This window comes from Penicillium canescens (genome assembly GCF_028828765.1).
Source record: "Penicillium canescens strain IBT 15451 chromosome Unknown utg000004l_segment0_segment0, whole genome shotgun sequence".
Taxonomy (NCBI): domain Eukaryota; kingdom Fungi; phylum Ascomycota; class Eurotiomycetes; order Eurotiales; family Aspergillaceae; genus Penicillium; species Penicillium canescens.
The window spans coordinates 5,899,611-5,918,570 of NW_026703966.1; the positions used below are offsets into that span (position 1 = coordinate 5,899,611).

The 18,960-nt window shown below is 46.5% G+C and overlaps 5 protein-coding genes across 5 annotated transcripts; all 5 read left to right on the plus strand.

Moving 5' to 3' along the window:
• Positions 1-889: 889 nt before the first annotated feature.
• Positions 890-1,503, plus strand: N7446_007559 (uncharacterized protein; the record flags this gene model as incomplete). Its single annotated transcript, XM_058516304.1, has 2 exons — positions 890-1,175; positions 1,217-1,503. The coding sequence occupies 2 exons, from the start codon at positions 890-892 to the stop codon at positions 1,501-1,503; spliced, it is 573 nt and encodes a 190-aa protein (XP_058373482.1).
• Positions 1,504-3,888: 2,385 nt separating this feature from the next.
• On the plus strand, positions 3,889-5,019 carry N7446_007560 (uncharacterized protein; the record flags this gene model as incomplete). Its single annotated transcript, XM_058516305.1, has 3 exons — positions 3,889-3,908; positions 3,962-4,167; positions 4,223-5,019. The coding sequence occupies 3 exons, from the start codon at positions 3,889-3,891 to the stop codon at positions 5,017-5,019; spliced, it is 1,023 nt and encodes a 340-aa protein (XP_058373483.1).
• Positions 5,020-6,726: 1,707 nt separating this feature from the next.
• On the plus strand, positions 6,727-8,189 carry N7446_007561 (cytochrome P450; the record flags this gene model as incomplete). The annotated part of the gene is made up of 4 exons (XM_058516306.1): positions 6,727-6,919; positions 6,972-7,040; positions 7,095-7,697; positions 7,747-8,189. The coding sequence occupies 4 exons, from the start codon at positions 6,727-6,729 to the stop codon at positions 8,187-8,189; spliced, it is 1,308 nt and encodes a 435-aa protein (XP_058373484.1).
• Positions 8,190-11,209: 3,020 nt separating this feature from the next.
• N7446_007562 (cupin domain-containing protein) lies at positions 11,210-11,660 on the plus strand (the record flags this gene model as incomplete). The annotated part of the gene is made up of 2 exons (XM_058516307.1): positions 11,210-11,232; positions 11,303-11,660. 2 exons carry the CDS (start codon positions 11,210-11,212, stop codon positions 11,658-11,660), a joined length of 381 nt encoding a protein of 126 aa, XP_058373485.1.
• A 6,157-nt stretch (positions 11,661-17,817) lies between these two features.
• On the plus strand, positions 17,818-18,270 carry N7446_007563 (cupin domain-containing protein; the record flags this gene model as incomplete). The annotated part of the gene is made up of 2 exons (XM_058516308.1): positions 17,818-17,843; positions 17,904-18,270. 2 exons carry the CDS (start codon positions 17,818-17,820, stop codon positions 18,268-18,270), a joined length of 393 nt encoding a protein of 130 aa, XP_058373486.1.
• Between the last annotated feature and the right edge of the window lie 690 nt (positions 18,271-18,960).

Genomic DNA, 18,960 nt, shown 5'->3' on the forward strand with positions numbered 1-18,960 from the left:
GCCCACTGCACTTGGGGTTTCCCATTGGGACTTATCGTCCAGACGGCAAGGGGGCTCAAAAATAGGATCGACTGCATTACCGAAGACTTGTTATGATGACGTATAAGCCAAACACATGCAGCAAACGGTGGTATATTCTCCGGATGAACCTATACGGGGAAGTGGATCGGAAAGGGGTGACTTAGAAAACCTCCGCGAAGAAGATTGTTTTTGATAACAAATATATCGATTTTTCACCGAATTCCAGCAGTTCAACTACCTCCCAGAGCGAGCAGGGGTAATCCTAAAGATGAAAAAGGCGGCATTGTTTAATAAAATAGGGAAGATGTGGAATACGGGATGGTCTAACAATTGGATAACAGCCGACATCGTGCTGAGCGTCCCTTAGGTCATCCAAGGAGCGAATTATGCGTTAATACAGAATTCAAGAAGTCAGTTACGATGTCTTATTTTTTAGTGACCAAGCTATAGATGAAGATAACGCGGGAGAGCATAGGAACCAGGTGTTTGTATATCTAGATGCCGCTGAATTTTCGGGGGTATCGCCTGTGACGGACCTGGTTTCCTGGGTGACTGCTAATATGGGAGTTTCTATACAGAGTCTATAGAAGCGGTTTGCTCTATTCAAACGATACTATAACATCGTTTGAACTCTAGAGGACCAGATCCTAGCTGAATTTAGCTATAAGTTGTTCTAGACCTCGCGCATGCGTGCTATTGCAGACCTAGGACCGGATCTTCCGGGGTCTCACAATTGGGAGCCCCGTCGCTGTTAGCACCCACTACGGACGTCCCAAACGTGCTGGGAAAGATCCTCACCCCGGTCAACGTCACTGAAGCTTAGGTGCCGCCAATATATTGGGTTGATTTCACATCACTCAATGATGACATGCCCTTGCTTGACCCTCGTGAGGGGCAGCATATCAAGTGGACAGAAAGAGAGAAGCAGCGAATGAAAGAGATCACCGAGGTGATGAAGAAGGAGCTTGAATCCTTTGCTGAGAGGACGCAACGAGGTCTTGGCGAGCGAACGGTGGACGAAGAGTTGCCAACAACATCTTCCAAGGCAAAGAAACTACTTGTTTCCTCCTTAACCCATACTTACCCTAGGGCCGAAGCTGGATCACGCCAAATCTCCACATTGGGCTACTTGAGTATTCCTGGCTGGTACACAGGTGTGTGACTGTAAACTTTGCGCGTGCTCGACTTAATGAAGATTCGGAGGGCCAAGCCGTTACCCCGGATCGAGAGAGGCAGGTGATCATCAATAGTAACATCTGCCACCAGATCCTCGAGGAATTCCATGCTCTGCGGCTATCATTGATGACAGGTCAAAACCCATCGAGCGATGGAGCTGAAGAGCCACCACCACCTGCGGATTCTCCTGCACGACTACAACGAATGGTGATCGACCTTATCGAATCCTCAAAGCCGAATCCGAAGACGATGATTCTAGTAATTCCGGTCCGAAGGCGGATTTCCGAGGGATTCCCTCACTTCTAATTTTATCCTTAGCACCCATCAATAGCCAATTGAGAACGGGTTATTCCCATTTGCTGAACAGTTCACTGAGTATCCATTGATCGACCTTTCACCATGAATATCTCATGCTTCTGCGCAACGAAGTTCGCAATATTTCGCCCAAAAAATGCTGCACGGTTTGAAGCGACGGGAGCAGAATGGTATGTAGGCCATGGCTTTGTATTGGGCGCTAACAGGATGCTGTATGTTCGGGGCTACTATGTTGTGATGTCAATGGTTTACTATCATTCATTAGCTTGTAGATTGATGAGATAATCCATGGCTCACATTATCTGGTGGCCAAGACTAGGAATGAAGAGACGGCAAAGAGCCATGTGCCTTACGCTCGTGCATTATGGTCGAATGTGTCCGATTCTATTGGAACCGCATAATCCTCAGGATCAGTAGAATTCCAGACAGGCCAGGCTAAGATGCACATACCTACGTCGTGAATATTCGCGCTTTCTCTTGGGAATACACACAGAGGCCGCACAGTAGATCAGCTTAGTCGGCTGCTATAGCGGAGAAATCTTTGTATAGACACTTGGACCGCTAGGCTAAATCTTGTCTCTTTGATCGGCTGGCTGGTTAGCATAGTGAATCTGCTGAGAACAAGGCTTTTTATAGACACAGCCTGACTTGCGGGTCCACGATGTATTCTATAAATGTTAGTACATTAAAAATTGTAGTACTCGATCAAAGGGGAGAACGTATAAAATACCTCAGACACAAGCCTGCTCGACTTTGTGTAATCAAGTGAATAAATTGTACAGCAAATTGCCGGGGGTAGAGGACGAATTTATAGGCTTCTCGGCTTCTGTCAGTTACAAGCTGGGCAGGCAGCATTGAAGACACCTATCCTAATTGAGGCATGTTGAAAGCCACGTCTTATTTTTACCGTCACTATTTGCAGCGACATTTTTTCAGCGAGAGAGACAAGTAAGAGTGGTGTTGTTGGGGTGGTGACCTATCAGGTGACCTCCCATGGGATAGGATCGAGGGGTAGATAGCTTGTTTTCTCTCTTCTTCTTCTTGTACTTCTTCTTCTACTTCCTTCTCTATCTGTCTGCCTTTTGTGATAGCAATATAACCCTGTATCTGAAGATCTCTTGCTGTCGAGATCCCTAGAAAACGTCACAGTTTAGAAACCCCACAATCAGATAGATAAATGTGAGTAGTTGACTTAATTTCCCATTGGCCAAAACTCCAGAACTCCACTTCCCCTCTCTTCTCTTTTGAGGCCCATGCGCTCTGCTTGCTGCCTTCATGGCTGCTGATCCCGTAGTTGCCTGGTTCATGCTCCCTACCAAAGAGCCCGAAAAGCCTCTGTTGGTGCAGCGGAAGGACCTTTGCGTCATGACAAATCTCAAAGAGCAGTACAGCTCACATGTTCACGTGCGAATAGACACGGGCTGAATGGGTAGGATGTTGCTGTGTGCCCACGAGGTTGAACGCCGGTGGAATCAGCACATTTAGTGGTGATACTGTGGGGCAAAGCTTTGATAATATCCTTTCCGTAGACGGACGGCCGAGGAATGGAAGGACTCCACGTAGGACACAATTCGGTGTCGCGAACGAGCGTTGATTGAAGAGCGTGGTGCGGGTGTTGCTCCCCATTCGTGCTAGTAATAAACCTCTACATACACACATCGAGCCAGCTGGCGAACATTGAGTACATGCAGACACGAGCTCCTAGTAATGCATAACGCCTAATAATGTACCAGATACATGCGGATTGCAATGACCAATTATATGAATCTATTCAGTATACACGTCAATGGCGTGGATGCAGCGAGCAAGTGCAGCACTTGGGGGTGGAGTCTACGATTTGAACATTGAAGTCTCGAAACCTACTGGGCATGCCGGACATACATATGTTTGATGAATTTGAATTTCCAATACCCAGGCAATGGGATTACCGTATTACACAACGCCGTATTGTACTTTGAGTAAGACTGTGTAACCGTGCACGCCCCCCTCTCACAGATCGACTCATCTAATGACGTGATTGCGTGTCTGCAGGAAGGTAACGGTACTGTTACCGAAAGTAGGAGGAATTCAATCCAGTTTCGGAAGAGCTGGTGGGTGTAGGCGCGATGTATTGAGCGAGTCAAAACGAGCTTCGCCCCTGTCCAATGCAGCGACAAGAGTGGAGAACAACGGAAGGAATGTGACGACCCTCACTTTTCCCGCTTTTGCCCACTTTCGGATCCATATTGGTCATAGTGATTCATTCGATTCGAATACTGTTGATTTCAAAGCGTTTCAGGTCAGTGTGAACTGTTCAAGCTTCTTTTGATTCATTGTGTTCTCCCTATGCTTTAGCTCAGTTTCCGCTTTACATTCCACATCCATCGTGCGAGACTTATGGCTCTTCAGGTCTTCATGTATATCACCCCACCACGCAAAGCTAAACATCTTTATCTGATCATCTCTTTAGTACTGGTGCCACCGGTTATATCGGCGGAGACTGGCTTTTCATCGCCGCCAACGCCCACCCCGATTGGGAGCTCTCGGCTCTCGTCCGTAGCAAAGACAAGGCTGCTGTGCTCTCCAGCCAGTACCCCAAGATCCGCGTCGTATATGGTGATCTAGACTCCTACGACCTTCTTGAGGAGGAAGTGAGAAAGGCAGATATCGTCTTCCGTATGTTCAATTCAGTGTTCAGAACCACCCACGAAGGCTTATGAATTGACTTCAGACTTCGCTGATTGCGACCATGTTCCTGCTGCAGAGGCCATCGCTAGAGGGGCCAAGCATCACACTCCTGAGCGTCCCCTCTGGCTAATTCATACCTCAGGAACTGGTATATTGACTATAGAAGACCAACACGCATATACATACGGTATCGAGCGCCCAAAGGTGTATAACGACTGGGAGGGCATCAACGAACTTATGAGCTTCCCTTCGGAAGCATCCCACCGTGACGTGGACGAAGTAATAATCAAAGCGGGTAAAGATACGCCTACTTGTGTTCGCACTGCCATCGTCTGTCCCCCAACAATCTACGGGCTAGGCCGTGGACCCGTCGGAAAGAGAAGTATTCAGGTGCCTATTCTCGTCGCCGCCGTACTCAAGCGCGGCAAAGGCTTCACGGTCGGAAACGGTGAAAATATTTGGCATCAAGTTCATGTGTCTGATCTAAGCGACCTCTACCTACTTCTAGGTGAGGCTGCTGCCGAGGGTGGCGGTAAGGCTACGTGGAACGATGGGGGGTACTACCTTGCTGAAAATGGCTCCTTCGTTTGGGGTGACATATGTCGTGCGGTAGCGCAAGCTGCTTTTGATCAAAAGTATATCAAGTCTCCTGAGGTCGAGTCGTTGGATGGTAAGCAAACAACGGAGATCTTGGACATGGGTCGGATTGCATGGGGTTCGAACTCTCGTGGCCATGCTATTCGTGCAAGGAAGCTGCTTGGTTGGGAGCCTAACCAGCCGAAGCTGATTGAGCTGCTCCCGCATCTTGTTGCGCTTGAGGCAAAGGACATTGGGCTGTAAGGTACTTACTGCCTTTCCGGTTAGATTAACGTACGTACTAGTTTAAAATCCCTCAATTTTTCGAAGAATATTTCTGAAATAGCACCATAGATACTAGCCCAAATCAGTTTCCTAGGAACTTTAGATTCTGTACAAAGGTGAATCGATGAGAGAAAGGTAGCTCGGGATGTTCTAACGGTATAATCCAACGCAGAATGCAGCAATACTAGAAAATAACAACTTGCAGGTCTTTGTTGTGTCCTCCAAACCATAGTTTTTCCAGGCGGAATGACTTCATCAGCTGAGTCTCTGGCAAAGTTGCAATTAGTATATTTACATGCATGCCCGGTGACGTGTCAAGAACTGTCTAGGTGGTCAGCTATGAGTGACCCGATTTATGACATCGCTGTACTTCAGAAGTCAATCCAAACCAATACTAATGCAGACGCTAGCAGAGATCCACAAACAACAATCCAATGCCGGAGCACGGACCCCAAGTAATTACGCACGGCCTCAAAGCGCTGTAACATCATCTGGGCCTAGAACTAGTCAAAGGGGGGGGTTCCGAGTAGTCCTGGGGATCGCTGGAAATCTACCTTAGTATAATTCGCTATTACACATTCAGGAGAGAATTTTGTCTCTGTAAAGCAACATAAGAAATCAAAGATCAAGATCTATAGTGTGCTTTAAACTTCTTTCACATAAATTTTCCACGTCTTGAGGTAAATCTAAGCGCCACCCGTGGACGGCATCAATGGACCTTCCAGTGTTCCGTTTATCCGACCCGCTTCCACGCAGCCTTAATAGTAAACTTCATAAAGTAAAATCACACGGCTGTCTTGCTCGTCTTTTCAGCGGACATGACGTGGCCCTCTGGTCTCTCGTCATGGCTCCTCGCCTGCATAATATATTTTCACCGACATTTTTATTGCTGGCCAGGGTGTATCCACGGAGAAATTATGGCTCTTATCTTATTGGTTAAGGACAATCAACTCGGGTGTCACTCTGCATCAGATGATGCTCATATCTCAAACTTTTGTCAACGTAGGAAGCTACACACGCCTTGCTTTTCTTGATAGGACCGATTGTAGCCCTGTAATCAGTGTATTTGGAATGTATAAGTCGATCTCTCATCCCGTGTGGTACAAGATCATCCTACCAGTACATACAGTGTTACCTAGATTATATGGTACGTGTTTCACCATTACAATATGTATACCTACCTCAATTGTCATGTAGCGTGCGTCGCCTTGCATATGCCCTGGGCTAGCTCAATTGAATCTTTTACCGAGAGATTTGTACGACCCCATTCTTGGAATGATTTTGCCCAGGTCTAAATAGAAGGAGCGCGATCTTTCAACTATCCAAATTTCTCAAACAATTTCTACACCAGGGCTCTGGCATTAAGGTTCCAAACTTTACCAAATAATAAAGCGCCGACAATATGCTAGCCAATTTTGATGACGCACCTTGGCCTTGCACGTTGACTTTACTGAAAGCGCTGGGCTTTATCTCTGCATCACTATTGAATCTCTACTTTATCATTTTGTGGCAACAGCGTATATCTGCGTCAAAAGCTGAAGAGGTCAGGAAATTTGTTTCCGATGCACCCGCCTTGATTAAAGCGGGGTTGGCTAAAGTATGCTGATATCTTTTATCGGAATTGATATTGGGAAATTTGGGCTGATATACCTGACTGTACCAATTTAGGCTGATTCATTCCGGATTATGGGTGATAAAGGTCTATTGACAATTTTGTCGCCTAAATACGCTACCGAAATCGGGAATATCAAAGCATTAAGTCTGGACCGGGTAATAGAACACGAACTATATTCTCACCTTAAGGGGTTTAATCCGTTCATCTATGCTGGGGCGCATGTATTTCAAGGCACTGTGAGGAAAAAGATGACACAAGCACTTGGTTGGTACACGTTCAGGAAACTCATAAGAGCCCTCTCTAAACTTTAAGTCAGGAAGCGTGACAAAACCTGTTTCTGAAGAGGCATCACTCGCACTGGAGAATAATTGGACGAATAACCCAGGTAGGAATCAATCCCAAGAACTCTAATCGGAGGTTGCATTAACGACGAATGTAGATTGGCACAGCTTCCCTCTAGCGCCTAGCCTTCTCAGACAGATCGCCCAACAGTCATCAAGGGTCTTCTTAGGCGAAACGATTTGTCGAAATCCTGATTGGCTTCGTATAGCCACCGATTATACAACAAATTCATTTAGAGCAGCAGAGGAGCTCCCAGACTGGCCAGGCATTCTGCACCCGATTTTAGTGCGAGTTTTGGACTCTACCAGGAAAATGCAAAGAGATTTCCAAGGGGCGCAGGATATCATTAAGCCGGTCTTGAAAGAGAGGCGAAAAATTCGAGAAGCCGCCAGACTGGAGGGGAGACCACCGCCAGTCTATAACGACGCTTTAGAGTGGATGGAGCAGGCATCTAAAGGAGAACCCTATGATCCTACAGCAGCTCAGTTGCTCCTATCTACTTTTTCCCTACACACCACAGCGGATATGATCACGCAGGCAGTATTTGATCTTTGTGGCAAGGAAGACCTAATCTATGAGTTAAGAAAGGAAGTGGTCACGGTGCTTTCTCAGGAAGGATGGAAGAAAGTTTCACTTAACAAGCTACATTTGATGGATAGCTTCTTAAAGGAATCTCAACGATTAAAGCCACTCAATATTGGTGAGAACCCTTTCATCATTTGAAGCAACGAGATATACTTATTTTTTAGCCACATTGAGACGAATTGCGGAAGAAGACGTTGAACTTAGTGATGGGACAAAGATTGCCAAGGGGACATCACTTTTCATTCCTACTGATTGGATGCGGGACGCGAATTTCTATGAGAACCCTGAAACTTTTGATCCCTACCGGTTCTTGAAGCAGCGCCAAATACCTGGGGGTGAAACTCGTGCACAGCTGATAGTGCCTGCAGCTGAGCATATGGGATTTGGTCTTGGAATTCACGCATGCCCCGGTCGATTCATGGCCTCTAACAGTATCAAGATTGCACTGTGTCATATTCTGGTCAAGTATGACTTCAAGCTACCTGAAGGCTCGGTTCCTAAACAAAGAAGACATGGAGGCGTTCTTCAAGCGGATCCTGAGGCTGAGATCATGGTTCGTCGGCGCCAGGAGGAAATCAGTTTGGAGGATATTTGCAATATTCCTTAGTGCCATTGTAATGGGGTTCAAGCCCATACAAAGGAATTCGGGATTGTATAACCTTAGTCACCCAAGAGAGGTATATGTTCCCCACTGCGGCCCCCTGTACCTGATTCTTTCAAGATTCAGTCTTGTACCAAGACAGACAATATCATTGTTCCTCGCCGCCCTTTCGGTACCTTATCTCGTTCGTATCTTTACCGGGTTGACAGGCCTTACACCTCACAAATATAAACCTTTTAAAGCCATGTAGGATGGCGTTTACCAGGTGATATTTGTGCACTTGCTTTATGGCAAAGATGATAGGTAGAGATGAAGTTTGTTGTCCTCACTTCCTGTATAAGCTGGTCAATTTGAGATTGCGTATATTATAATGACAGTAAAATGCAGCGGGCAGCCCTATTAAGGCCCCCGTGCCCCACGGTAGACTGAAACAAAGCGGCAGTGCTGGATAATGCCAATAGTATGACCTAGTAGTGTCTTTTGATACTGATAACGAATTTTGAGGTTAGTTAGTAAAGTATGAACTGCATTTTCTTATCGGAGGTACTGAAGTACATTTTCGCACCAATATTTTGGGGGTCAGCTGACCCACCCATAGGATAGGATCGTAGGATAGATAGTTTGCTCTCTCTCTCTTCTCCCTTCTTCCTTTCCCTCTTCTCTCTGTCTGCGTTTTTGAGATAGCAATACATCTCTGTGTCCGAAGTTCCATTGCTGTATTGGAGATCCCTAGACAATATCTTTAGCATATTGACTGTAGATAGGCTGGACACCTGCACCATACAAACCCAGGGGATTCGTGGAGCCTCAAACAGCATTATTTGAGACGGTTCTCATGGGATTAGAGTAGAGGGGACATGCAGCAGCAGAAAAAAATCAAATATATATCTCTTTGCGTATTTTGATATTATTCTCATGTAAGTTTAGGATTAAGCACTAGGCAGGATAAGCGCAAAGACAGGCCCATTAGTATGTCCATTGAATCATTTCATATTGGTCATGCTGACCTCCGCCTTATGCTCCGCCGATAGGCTAATCACTCCTGTTAAGTTTGCAACAAGTCATGTTGAACTTGAGGTGGAATCAAGTGGTTTTTCAAGTATAAGAATTCAACTTTGATAAGTGTATCCTCAAGGTCCGACAGAAACTTAGGCTACGTATCAGAAGTAAGGGAAGAGAAGCGAAATTTCCAGTCATGGTAAGTAAAGTCAAGGTGGAGTCAGTCTCGTTAATTGGTTCGAATCCTAAGGCCAAAATGTGATATTTATATATGTAAGAGTCGGGCCTAATATAGTTCAGGGTTATGAATTAAGTAAGTATTTAAATGTTACCTAAACTGCTGAATAGACTTGTACTTCACGAATGTTTAGTCAATTCATGCCGGGTGCTCCCTAGCCTAGCTCAGCCCGGGTAGCCCGGGCTCCAAGGTATACCCTGTTACGAGCCAAGTCTTCTCAAAACAAAAAGAGTGTTGTCTCAGCCATGCCGCCGTAAATCGGCGGCTGAGCTTCAGCATATACCACGAAGACAGAAGTCAAATCCCGCCAATCCCAGCTAGAATGTACACGCCCCTAATGAATAGGCTACCGAAGCTGCTTCGGCTAAACTATTCGTGTAATATCAAGATGACTTGTGCTTGGGGCCCCCGCCCCAAATTGCTTCGAAAAGCTTGTCCGGGAGGACAAACAAAGTCCAGGCAATCATGCGGCGAAGCGCCATGTGGAGAGAAATCCAGCATCCCACGTACAATCCACACAGTAGATCAACATAATTTAGTATCGTCAAAGTTTGTCGAAGTATTCCAGAACGCGAGAATTGCATGTTTTCATGATCTTTGATGTTGTGAGATGAAGCTGGTGCAGGTCAGGAACCAAGCCGCACCGTCGGAATTAGCTCCGAAGTGTCGATACGGAATAGGCTCATACATGCCTCTGAGCTACAACATGTAGAAGCTCGCTCTCTACTTTAAATGGCGCCCTCCGTGTACCCCATCTATCTCCCGCCATCTCTGTACCTGCAAAATGAATGTTAACAAAACTTTCCCGCAGGGCGTCGCCACCCAATGTGTCGGTCACTCCAGGAGTCAAGGCCGTGGAAAGACAGTCTCAGCCCGCTCACTCATCTCAGTCTTTCATATTGGTATTCCACACCCAGGAGAGTCTCCAGCAGTGCCAACAAACCTCTTTCACGCTGGGACACGGGAAGAGCAGACTAGTCAATGCTAGGTTCGTCGGCAGGGCTCGGATAAGCGAGTATAATTACAAATGCTACTAATACACAGACTGAGTCTTCTCACCGCCTATTCGTCGTTTTTCAGAAGTACAAGTTCTTTCGTGGACAATATTTGAGATCAGGGACAACTTTACATATTAGAATCCTTTTGATAGACCGTAAAAAATAGAGATAATGTCCAGCACTCTTTCACGAGGAATAAGTGATAGCTAGATTTGAATGCTTGTTAGAGAATTCAAGGTTGAAACATTCTGTTGACCACGTCAGGCTGACGGCCCAGCCAACCGGTTGCAGAATAAGTTGGACATTGGTGCATAGCCCACACGTAATAAATTCCATGTATGACATCAGATGTAACGCAAATTTATATATGCATGCATGACGAACCCCCCGGGCAGCCTTCGCATCATCCCTATCTATGTGCATATGCAGCGATACCTAAGCGGTGAAGTATGACAAAACAGAACCAGATATTGATATACAGTTTGGAGGTACTTGTGAACTGAATACATCAGGCCATCGATGTACGTCTGAATAAATATGGCTAGTATTTGAGACAATTGGTGTGTCATATGCAGCTATGCTCAGCTGTGGAATGCGCAAGTTGACCAGAGAAGATAGTAACGCATCGTGGTAACACAGCATAGTCCATTTACAAAGCCTGGAACGATCTATACGTGTTTTGAAGTCAAAGTGAAGATGTGTGAACTATAAAGGCGCGTTAGATCATCCATCAATCCGGATTTGAAATCTTTTCACCTAGGTCAAATTCAACTTATAAATCTTGCTCCAAAATGGCAGGCGAATACGATCCCACGTATGTCTAATCCACTATAAAGCGGCCAATGGAATGACTAACATTGAGAAAATCCAACAAGTCGCCCCAGGGAGAATTCCAAAGTCAAGTATTCATACAAGCTACCCGATGTCCCCGGCAAGACCGTCGTTGGTATTTATACTATACTCCCAGCAAACGGCGCAACTCCACCTCACACCCACAAAAATGCCTCTATCACCTCATATGTCATCAGCGGTACTTATCGAGGCGCATTGAACAATGGCGAGCCGTTTATATTCCATGGAGGCCAGGCCTGGTTTGAGGTTCCACAAGACCATGTCACGCTCAGCGAAAATCCGAGCAAAACGGAGGCAGCTATTTTCCTCTCTACGGTTGTTATAGATTCGAAGCTTTATGACGAGCAGGGAGATGATGCACTCTACAAGATTGATCCACCATACAACTGAGTTGGGATGGGAGTTAGCTCCAGATGTCTTGCGTGCGGAAGAACCATTCGAGAGGTTGAAAATTTCAAAATTTGGAGCTTTCGATGTACGTGGGATACCTTTATCTGGGCAATACTATTTATTATACTTTGAGGACTAATCCTCTTACATTGGTAATGTGGTATACGGTGTTTAGCAAGTTCTGACCTGTCTCCGCCTGGGGTACTGCCTCCAGCCGGCTGACATACGTTCGCTCCTTAAGATAGTACCATAATACATCATCCTACACCTCTACTATCTGACCCCTATCTAATGCCTCGGGCGGTTAGGATCTATCTACTCTGTGTGTGGGGTGTTCGAAGGTTGGTTGGTATGGTTCTATGCGTTGGACTGACCTTTGCACCGCTGGGTGTAGTAGCCTACCAATGTTCCAACTCTTCAATAGGTTGAACTATTGTCATATAGGGTGAATGCTACTCGAAATATCACCTTGCAAGTAGTTTGGTATGTCGAACTAGCTACCACGTATATAGAAAATACTTTGAATGCTATCGTCAATCTCTGTTCTTGTCTAGTTGTGTGACCTATGAGAAATTGTGTAGCAGATCAAATAAACTTAATTGTAATTCCATTAACGTGGTAGGTAGAAATGATAAACTTTGATGAGTTCAGCTTGGCTCCCTTGTTGGTCTACACTGCTGAGTAGTATCATCACGTGGTATTTAGGAGCCCCCAGTGAGCTCGCATTGGGCAACAGCCACAGCCATGCTGTTGGGACAATGGATTCTTACCTTCTCGTGGTAACCGGTGTTAATCTTTGTTGGGAAGACCAAAGTGAATCCGCCGTGGTTGAGAGGTCCGGCCCGGTGCGGTCAGCGCGGGGCACGACCGCACAACCACACCAAAATCAGGGGATATGGATATGACAACCACCCGACCTCATTTTACCTGACTCGCACTCAGACCCAGAAGCTGGTTTTGCAATACCAGTGAAAGTGGTGTCGCCCTACAAAGAAGATAGGACACCCCTGAGCTTGCATACGGTCTGATATCGCATCCTGCGAGATGCGGCGAGGTGGCAGTGAACCGGTGACACAGGGAGTCAAGCTGACTTTGGACAGACCTCGTTAAGACTCGAACTCGTCAAGGCTTTGAGACATGCTGCACTGCGGGCCTCGTTAAGGCTCGGCCACCGACGGAACTGGTTGCGGCTTTGCCACGGGCAACCCGTCGATCCAGTTCAGGCATTGGGGACCAAGCTTGGTTAGTGGAGAGCGACCAACATGCACTGCCGGATGGGGGGTATGTGAGGGCTTTCTACAAGACACGGTCGGCCAGGAGAAGGGAGGCCTCCCCAGGTAACGCGAAGCAAGAGTGTGAGCTCCTGCGGGGCGTGGTAACTTTGATCGAAGTACCTGTCATCCTGTGGGTTCTGGGTCAATTGTTTAACGCGTGCGTCCGCGTCGGCTAAAAATCAACACACTTTCAACGTCCAAACACGGCTGTCCTCAGAAAGCAGGGCAAAATTCGACTACCAACTAACAAAGCCTTATCGACCTGTAGCGTTGCTCAATTCCCTTGGCAAGTTCCTGGAAGCAGTGATCGCAAGAAGAATCAGCTACGCCGTGGAAACCGAGGGATTGCTTCCAAAGGCCCACCTTGGTGGTCGATGGGCATCTCGACTGACCAGGCGATTCACCACATGATCGACCGAATCAAAACCGGGAAAAGGTAACCTGGTGGTGTCACTGCTGATGCCGGATGTATCAGGAACCTACGATAATGTCTCTCACACCCGCCTGCGCCATAATCTCAGAAGCGACGATTGGGTCAACTTGCGTCCTGGGTAGAAGCGTTCATTTCTACTCGGGCCACGAGTATTCGTATGCCTGAGGGTATCTCCCATCAAATTCCGGCACCAACGGGGCATCCCTGTTGGGGGAGGGGTTCCGGTGACCCACCCATGGGATAGGATCGTAGGGTAGATAGTTTGCTCTCTCTCTTCTCCCTTTTCTTCTTCTTGTTCTCTCTGTCTGTGTTTTGAGATAGCAATACAACACTGTTTCCATTGCTGTATTGGAGATCCCTAGAATCCCTCAAGAATCGCCAATCTCGCTGGCTCTCTATCTCCTTTACAACGCAGATCTCATCGAGAACTGCGGGAACGGCATAACTGGCAACGTTTGGGTGGATGATGTCTGTTTCATGGCCAAATGAGACACTGAGCGCGAGGCCACTCAGAAACTCAGAGCGGCATGCTGGAAAGCCGATCACTGGGCCAAAACACATGCCTCTATCTTTGACCCGAAAAAGTATGCCCTCGTGCACTTCGTGAACACTTGAGAGATTGTCCCACAATACACGCCGCTATCTCTACAGGGGCATACAGTACCTGCGATGGGGACGGCCAAACACTATCTGGGTTACTGGCTAGACCCCCGACTGGAATTCCATCACCACCGCGAAAAAGCGGTTGCAAAGGCAGACGTGTCCCTCCAAACGCTATAAAGCTTGGCGGGCTGGAACGGGGAAGTTCTCTCTCTGCTATGTACTGGATCTATCAAGCAGTGATTATTCCGCAGATGCTCTTTGGAGTTTCAGCATGGTATCAGCCTATTCTCGTTAGTAAAACCAAGGCTCGTGCAATTAGTCAACCGTTCGTGAGCATCCAGAAACGGCCCGCATGCCAAATCAACGGAGGATTTTAAACATCGGCAGCGGGGGCACTTAACACAGAATTGCACCTACCACCAATTGCAATCTATATGAATCGACTCGTGATGGAAATGGCCTTACGACTATTGACAAGATCGACATACGCTATTCCACTGACGATGCTGCAACGTAGACCTGTGGACGAAAGAGACTGGGCTAAATGGTCGCCGATGGAGACACAAACTTGGAAGACGGGCGGGTGCCTCACGTTTTCCCCGGGCACTTTGACGAGAAATAAGGAGAGTCGAAAGGCATTCAGGCACCATGGAAATCGCCGCCAAGAGGTAATCATCGAGGACAGAGAAGATGCGGTCAACCGTCATAACCAGATGGGAGACGATAGTACGTCCACCGTGTATGGGGCAGAACTTCGAGTCATTGAGATCGCACTCGAAACGGTTCTGGAAAGCACAGAGCCATGGGCTGAGCAGATGAAGAACGGGGTCGTCATCTTTATAGACAGCCAAGCGACACTGAGGGCGCTCGGTCGACCGCGGATGCCGTCGGGGCAAGTCTACCTAGTAGGATGTCTGAATTTTGATCAGACGACTTGCCGACAGAGGCATCCGGACAGAACTCCGGTAGATCCCTGCACATCAAGGAGTGATACGAAACGAGTTCGCGGATCAACACGCGAAAGAAGCAGCGTAGGAACCGGGCGGGCTACCTAACCCTCTTAACAGAGGTATATGCCTCGCAGCTGCAGTGAAACGGCGAATCCGCAGCGAAGCGAAGTTGGAATAGCAGATAATGTGCGGGAAGGAGACAACCAGTCGACCGACGAAACGCTTAATTGAGCTACCAACGATGAAGACGCTAAAATACTAGTCGGGCTTGTGCAAAGCGACGATATCGGTCTTAATGCAGTTGCGACCTTAGCAGCTAAACAGTAACCCACGTCCTCCTAGAGTGCCCGTTAGACCAGGACGAGCGAGACTAGATGAGAAGTGCTCTCTGTAACCACGTAGTCGCTCTCCATAGAGACGAACCCCTGATACGACTGGAGGCTCGCACAATCGTGGCCGATTTCATGGTCAAGACCGGTCTACTAGGCCAATTTCAGGAAGCCGACCCAACGGCTTTCGGCGCGGAGGAAGGGGATGACAGGAGCGGAGATATTGATCCCTAGGACAGTGTGACGGAAGAAGAAGGAGGCGCCCATTAAGAGTGGAGTGCCAGATCCACTGTACTCCCTCGATCCAGGCTAGCGCGCGAGCGAGAGCCGGCGGATTGGAGGGTCGCGGAGATGAGGGCGTGAGAATGGTGTAGTATATACCTGGGTGAGGCGGGACCCTGGTCCCACCCGCGACCAGGGGAAAGTGACGTTCATTTTGGTTTTCTTTGTTTTTATCACGTTTGCATCCGTGCATTTTTTTTTTTTTTTTTGTTTCGTTTAAATCTTTTCATTCGAGGACGATTGATCAGGAAGGTCGCCTTGCGAGTATCCTGACGGTCACCCAGTGGGCTGGCGACCACTGTACAGCTGTCGGCAGGCCTGATAGCTCTCCCGCATAGCAGCATATATTTAGAGCGAGTTACATCGGGCAAATGAATTCATCATCATCACCATCATCATCATCATCATCATCACGGTATTTAGGTTTGACCTCTTGATAGTGTATGCAATTATCTAGCCTTGGTGGATGAATTGGAGACTCCGAGTCATATTGAGGATGATCGGTGATGAATCATTTGGATTGTAATGGAAGCCATATCATCTGAAATATGTGTTTCTTTATGCCGTGTGCCCTTACCGGGAAACGAATAGACCAATAAGGGCTCTTTTGGCTCAAATGTTGTTTAATATATAGAGCCTGAACCTTTGAGTGTCTAGAGTTTCAGTGACGAAACGTATTATCCCTAACGTATGTACAGCTATAGGGAACGATTGGCGTGGTATCTGGGTAACAGATACAGTTTCGTATAGGAAGACAGTAGGCGGTTTTGCTATAGAGCCCCACCAGTCTTACTTGGTAGTAGATGTAGAAAGAGAGCTTCCCTCTCTTCTCTTTTTCTTCCCTTCCTAACGATGATCTTCTTATCATTTGGATATCTGTTCTTTCAATAGACCGCTTCACGACATCACATTATTCACATGATCGTAATTCAAAATAGATCAGCAGTCATTGGAAGAATACACAGAGAGACAATACGCCGTTTCTGTCCGGATAGTTGTGAAATCTTTGTTCAAAGCGGTAAAAGTAGACGGCACTCTTCAGGTATAAAGTATAAATTAAGCATAGAACTTTAATGAAACCCACGAAGTATCTACCCAAGGGACCACTCCGTTGAGCCCCTCGGGCTCAAGCATTATGGGCCCTACGACCAACTGGCAGCAAAATGGTTAGGTAGTCGTGCATAGCCTAAGCCAAATCATTTCAGTCAAATGATATCAATTATGACACAATCGCATATAGTATTAACTCCGGTAAGCTTCTCAGATAATCCCTATTTATATATTGAATAAGGAAACGCTCAATGGCTAGTAAACTGTCAGCTACGCAGGTTGATAAAGCGTCAACAACCATCTCAACAAATATATTGCCTATAAATCAATAGCCTAAGCTGTTGACTACGTGTAAGAGCACAATCAGAGAGGGATAGGTGTGTGCTGTAAAGAGAGAGTTCTAGTGTTTGCAAGATAGAGCCTGTCAACTAGGTAAGACGAAGATGCCTGGAAGCGAACAATATATTGAAGGAATACAGAGACTGATCCTTGGAAAATCTCTGGGTTCTCCTGAGAGGAGCTATTTAACATGGGAGGACAACGTTGCGGTGAGCCAACGCTGACGTGTCGACACCTGTACGATGCTGATCCTCTGTAGTTGCGAGAGATCCGCGCAAGATTCCTGGGGATTCCGTTACATGTGCATTGCCAATATGCGTCTAGCTGCGTACTGAAAGGACTGCCAAGTGCAAAGATACAGTATGGTATTTCCCATGTAGGAAGCACAGGATTCCCCACTACACTACATGTACAAAAGTACGTGGGCGGTGAAGTATAGTGAATATCTTAGAATCAGATGATTAGGTGTGTTTTGGTGTTTTGGTGTTTGTCAACTAATTGTATAAGATCATATAGGACCTGATAACAAGGGCTAGGATTTAAGTATATCATATATACGGTCAGCTATGGAATATGACATTCAAATATTGGTAAGAGGGTATAGCATAGTATAACAATATGACAATATTATGGTAGTACAGCATGACAATATGACGACATTATGGTAGCACTGCATAATAATATGACGACGTTATGGCAGCACTGCATGTAAGATTAAATCTCTAGTCTTGGAATTTGGGAGACTTAGGCTTAGGGTTTTATGGTGGTCAAAGTTGAGATTGTGTAACTATAAAGAGCCCTACGGCGCAGAATTATTTGTCCTGTTGATATCTAATCACTAGCTCATTTTATTTCGCCTTATCTACAGTTTTATTAAAGACTGGAAATATTTTCAAAATGTCTGATGATCCATCCAAGCCAACGTATGTCACAAACATTTAATATAGCCAACCTCGAAATGCAGTAACTGACAGACCTAAAAGCCGTCCCAGAGAAGACGCGAAGGTTGTATATGCATTCCCACTGAAAGAGGTTCCCGGCAAGACTATCGTGGGTGTTCACGCTTCGTACCCTCCAGGCGGCTGGACTCCACCTCACACCCACGAAAACGGCTCTATCTCTGTTTATATCGTTAGCGGCAAGGTGAAACTCCAATTGAACTATGGGGAGACGACGATTGATTGTGCTGGTCAATCCCACTATGAGCCTCCAGAAACCCATGTCACGATCGCTGAAAATCCGAGCACGACAGAGACGTGTGTGTTTTTCTTTACGGAAATTATTGATACGAAGGTGTGGGAGAAGGAGGGGGAAGACGCACTCTATAAGATTGATCCAGAGTATGAATGAGATGGAATGAGAGGTAGCTAGGAGAATACATTACGAGATAGAATATTCTGAAATTCTTGTGGGATATCTCGAGGACTATATAAGTCAAATCTGACTTTTGCTCTCAATAGGTATCAATGTATGACAGGCTGAAACCCCTATCCCACGGGGGGTGCTGTACTCTGGCAGACTAGAGGTTAGGGCTTGGGTCTTAACTATGGTACCTCAAAATACGGACCACCCTACAGGTTCTTTTGCCACCCTAACTACTGAGGTCTAGTTAACTCCGATCGGTCTGAAACTTTCACGGCTTATAGATGTATACGTGAGGTATCTCCCATTCTCGTTGGAGCTTGCACAGCCTTATGGTTCTCGAGATATTCGCGTTTGAAATATTTTCATGATGTACGTCTTTTGTACAATGTTGGGTGGTTACAGTACTATGGGTGCGACACTTACTCCGGGCCCACGGTCTATCTAGTGGTCAGATCCGTCTACAATTGTAACACGGTCTATTTAACGAATTACTCTATGGACTGTGAAAATCTAAGCCTGATCGGTCTAATAATGGTGGTGTGGCTGATGATCACAATTAGGTGAATAGTTTTGATAGGGTGCGACCGACGGGGTTTATTACGGTAACCCTAGTACGCCCCCTTATCTATGGTAGGCCATACTAAATAGATTACGACGTATCCGGTTCTTACACCC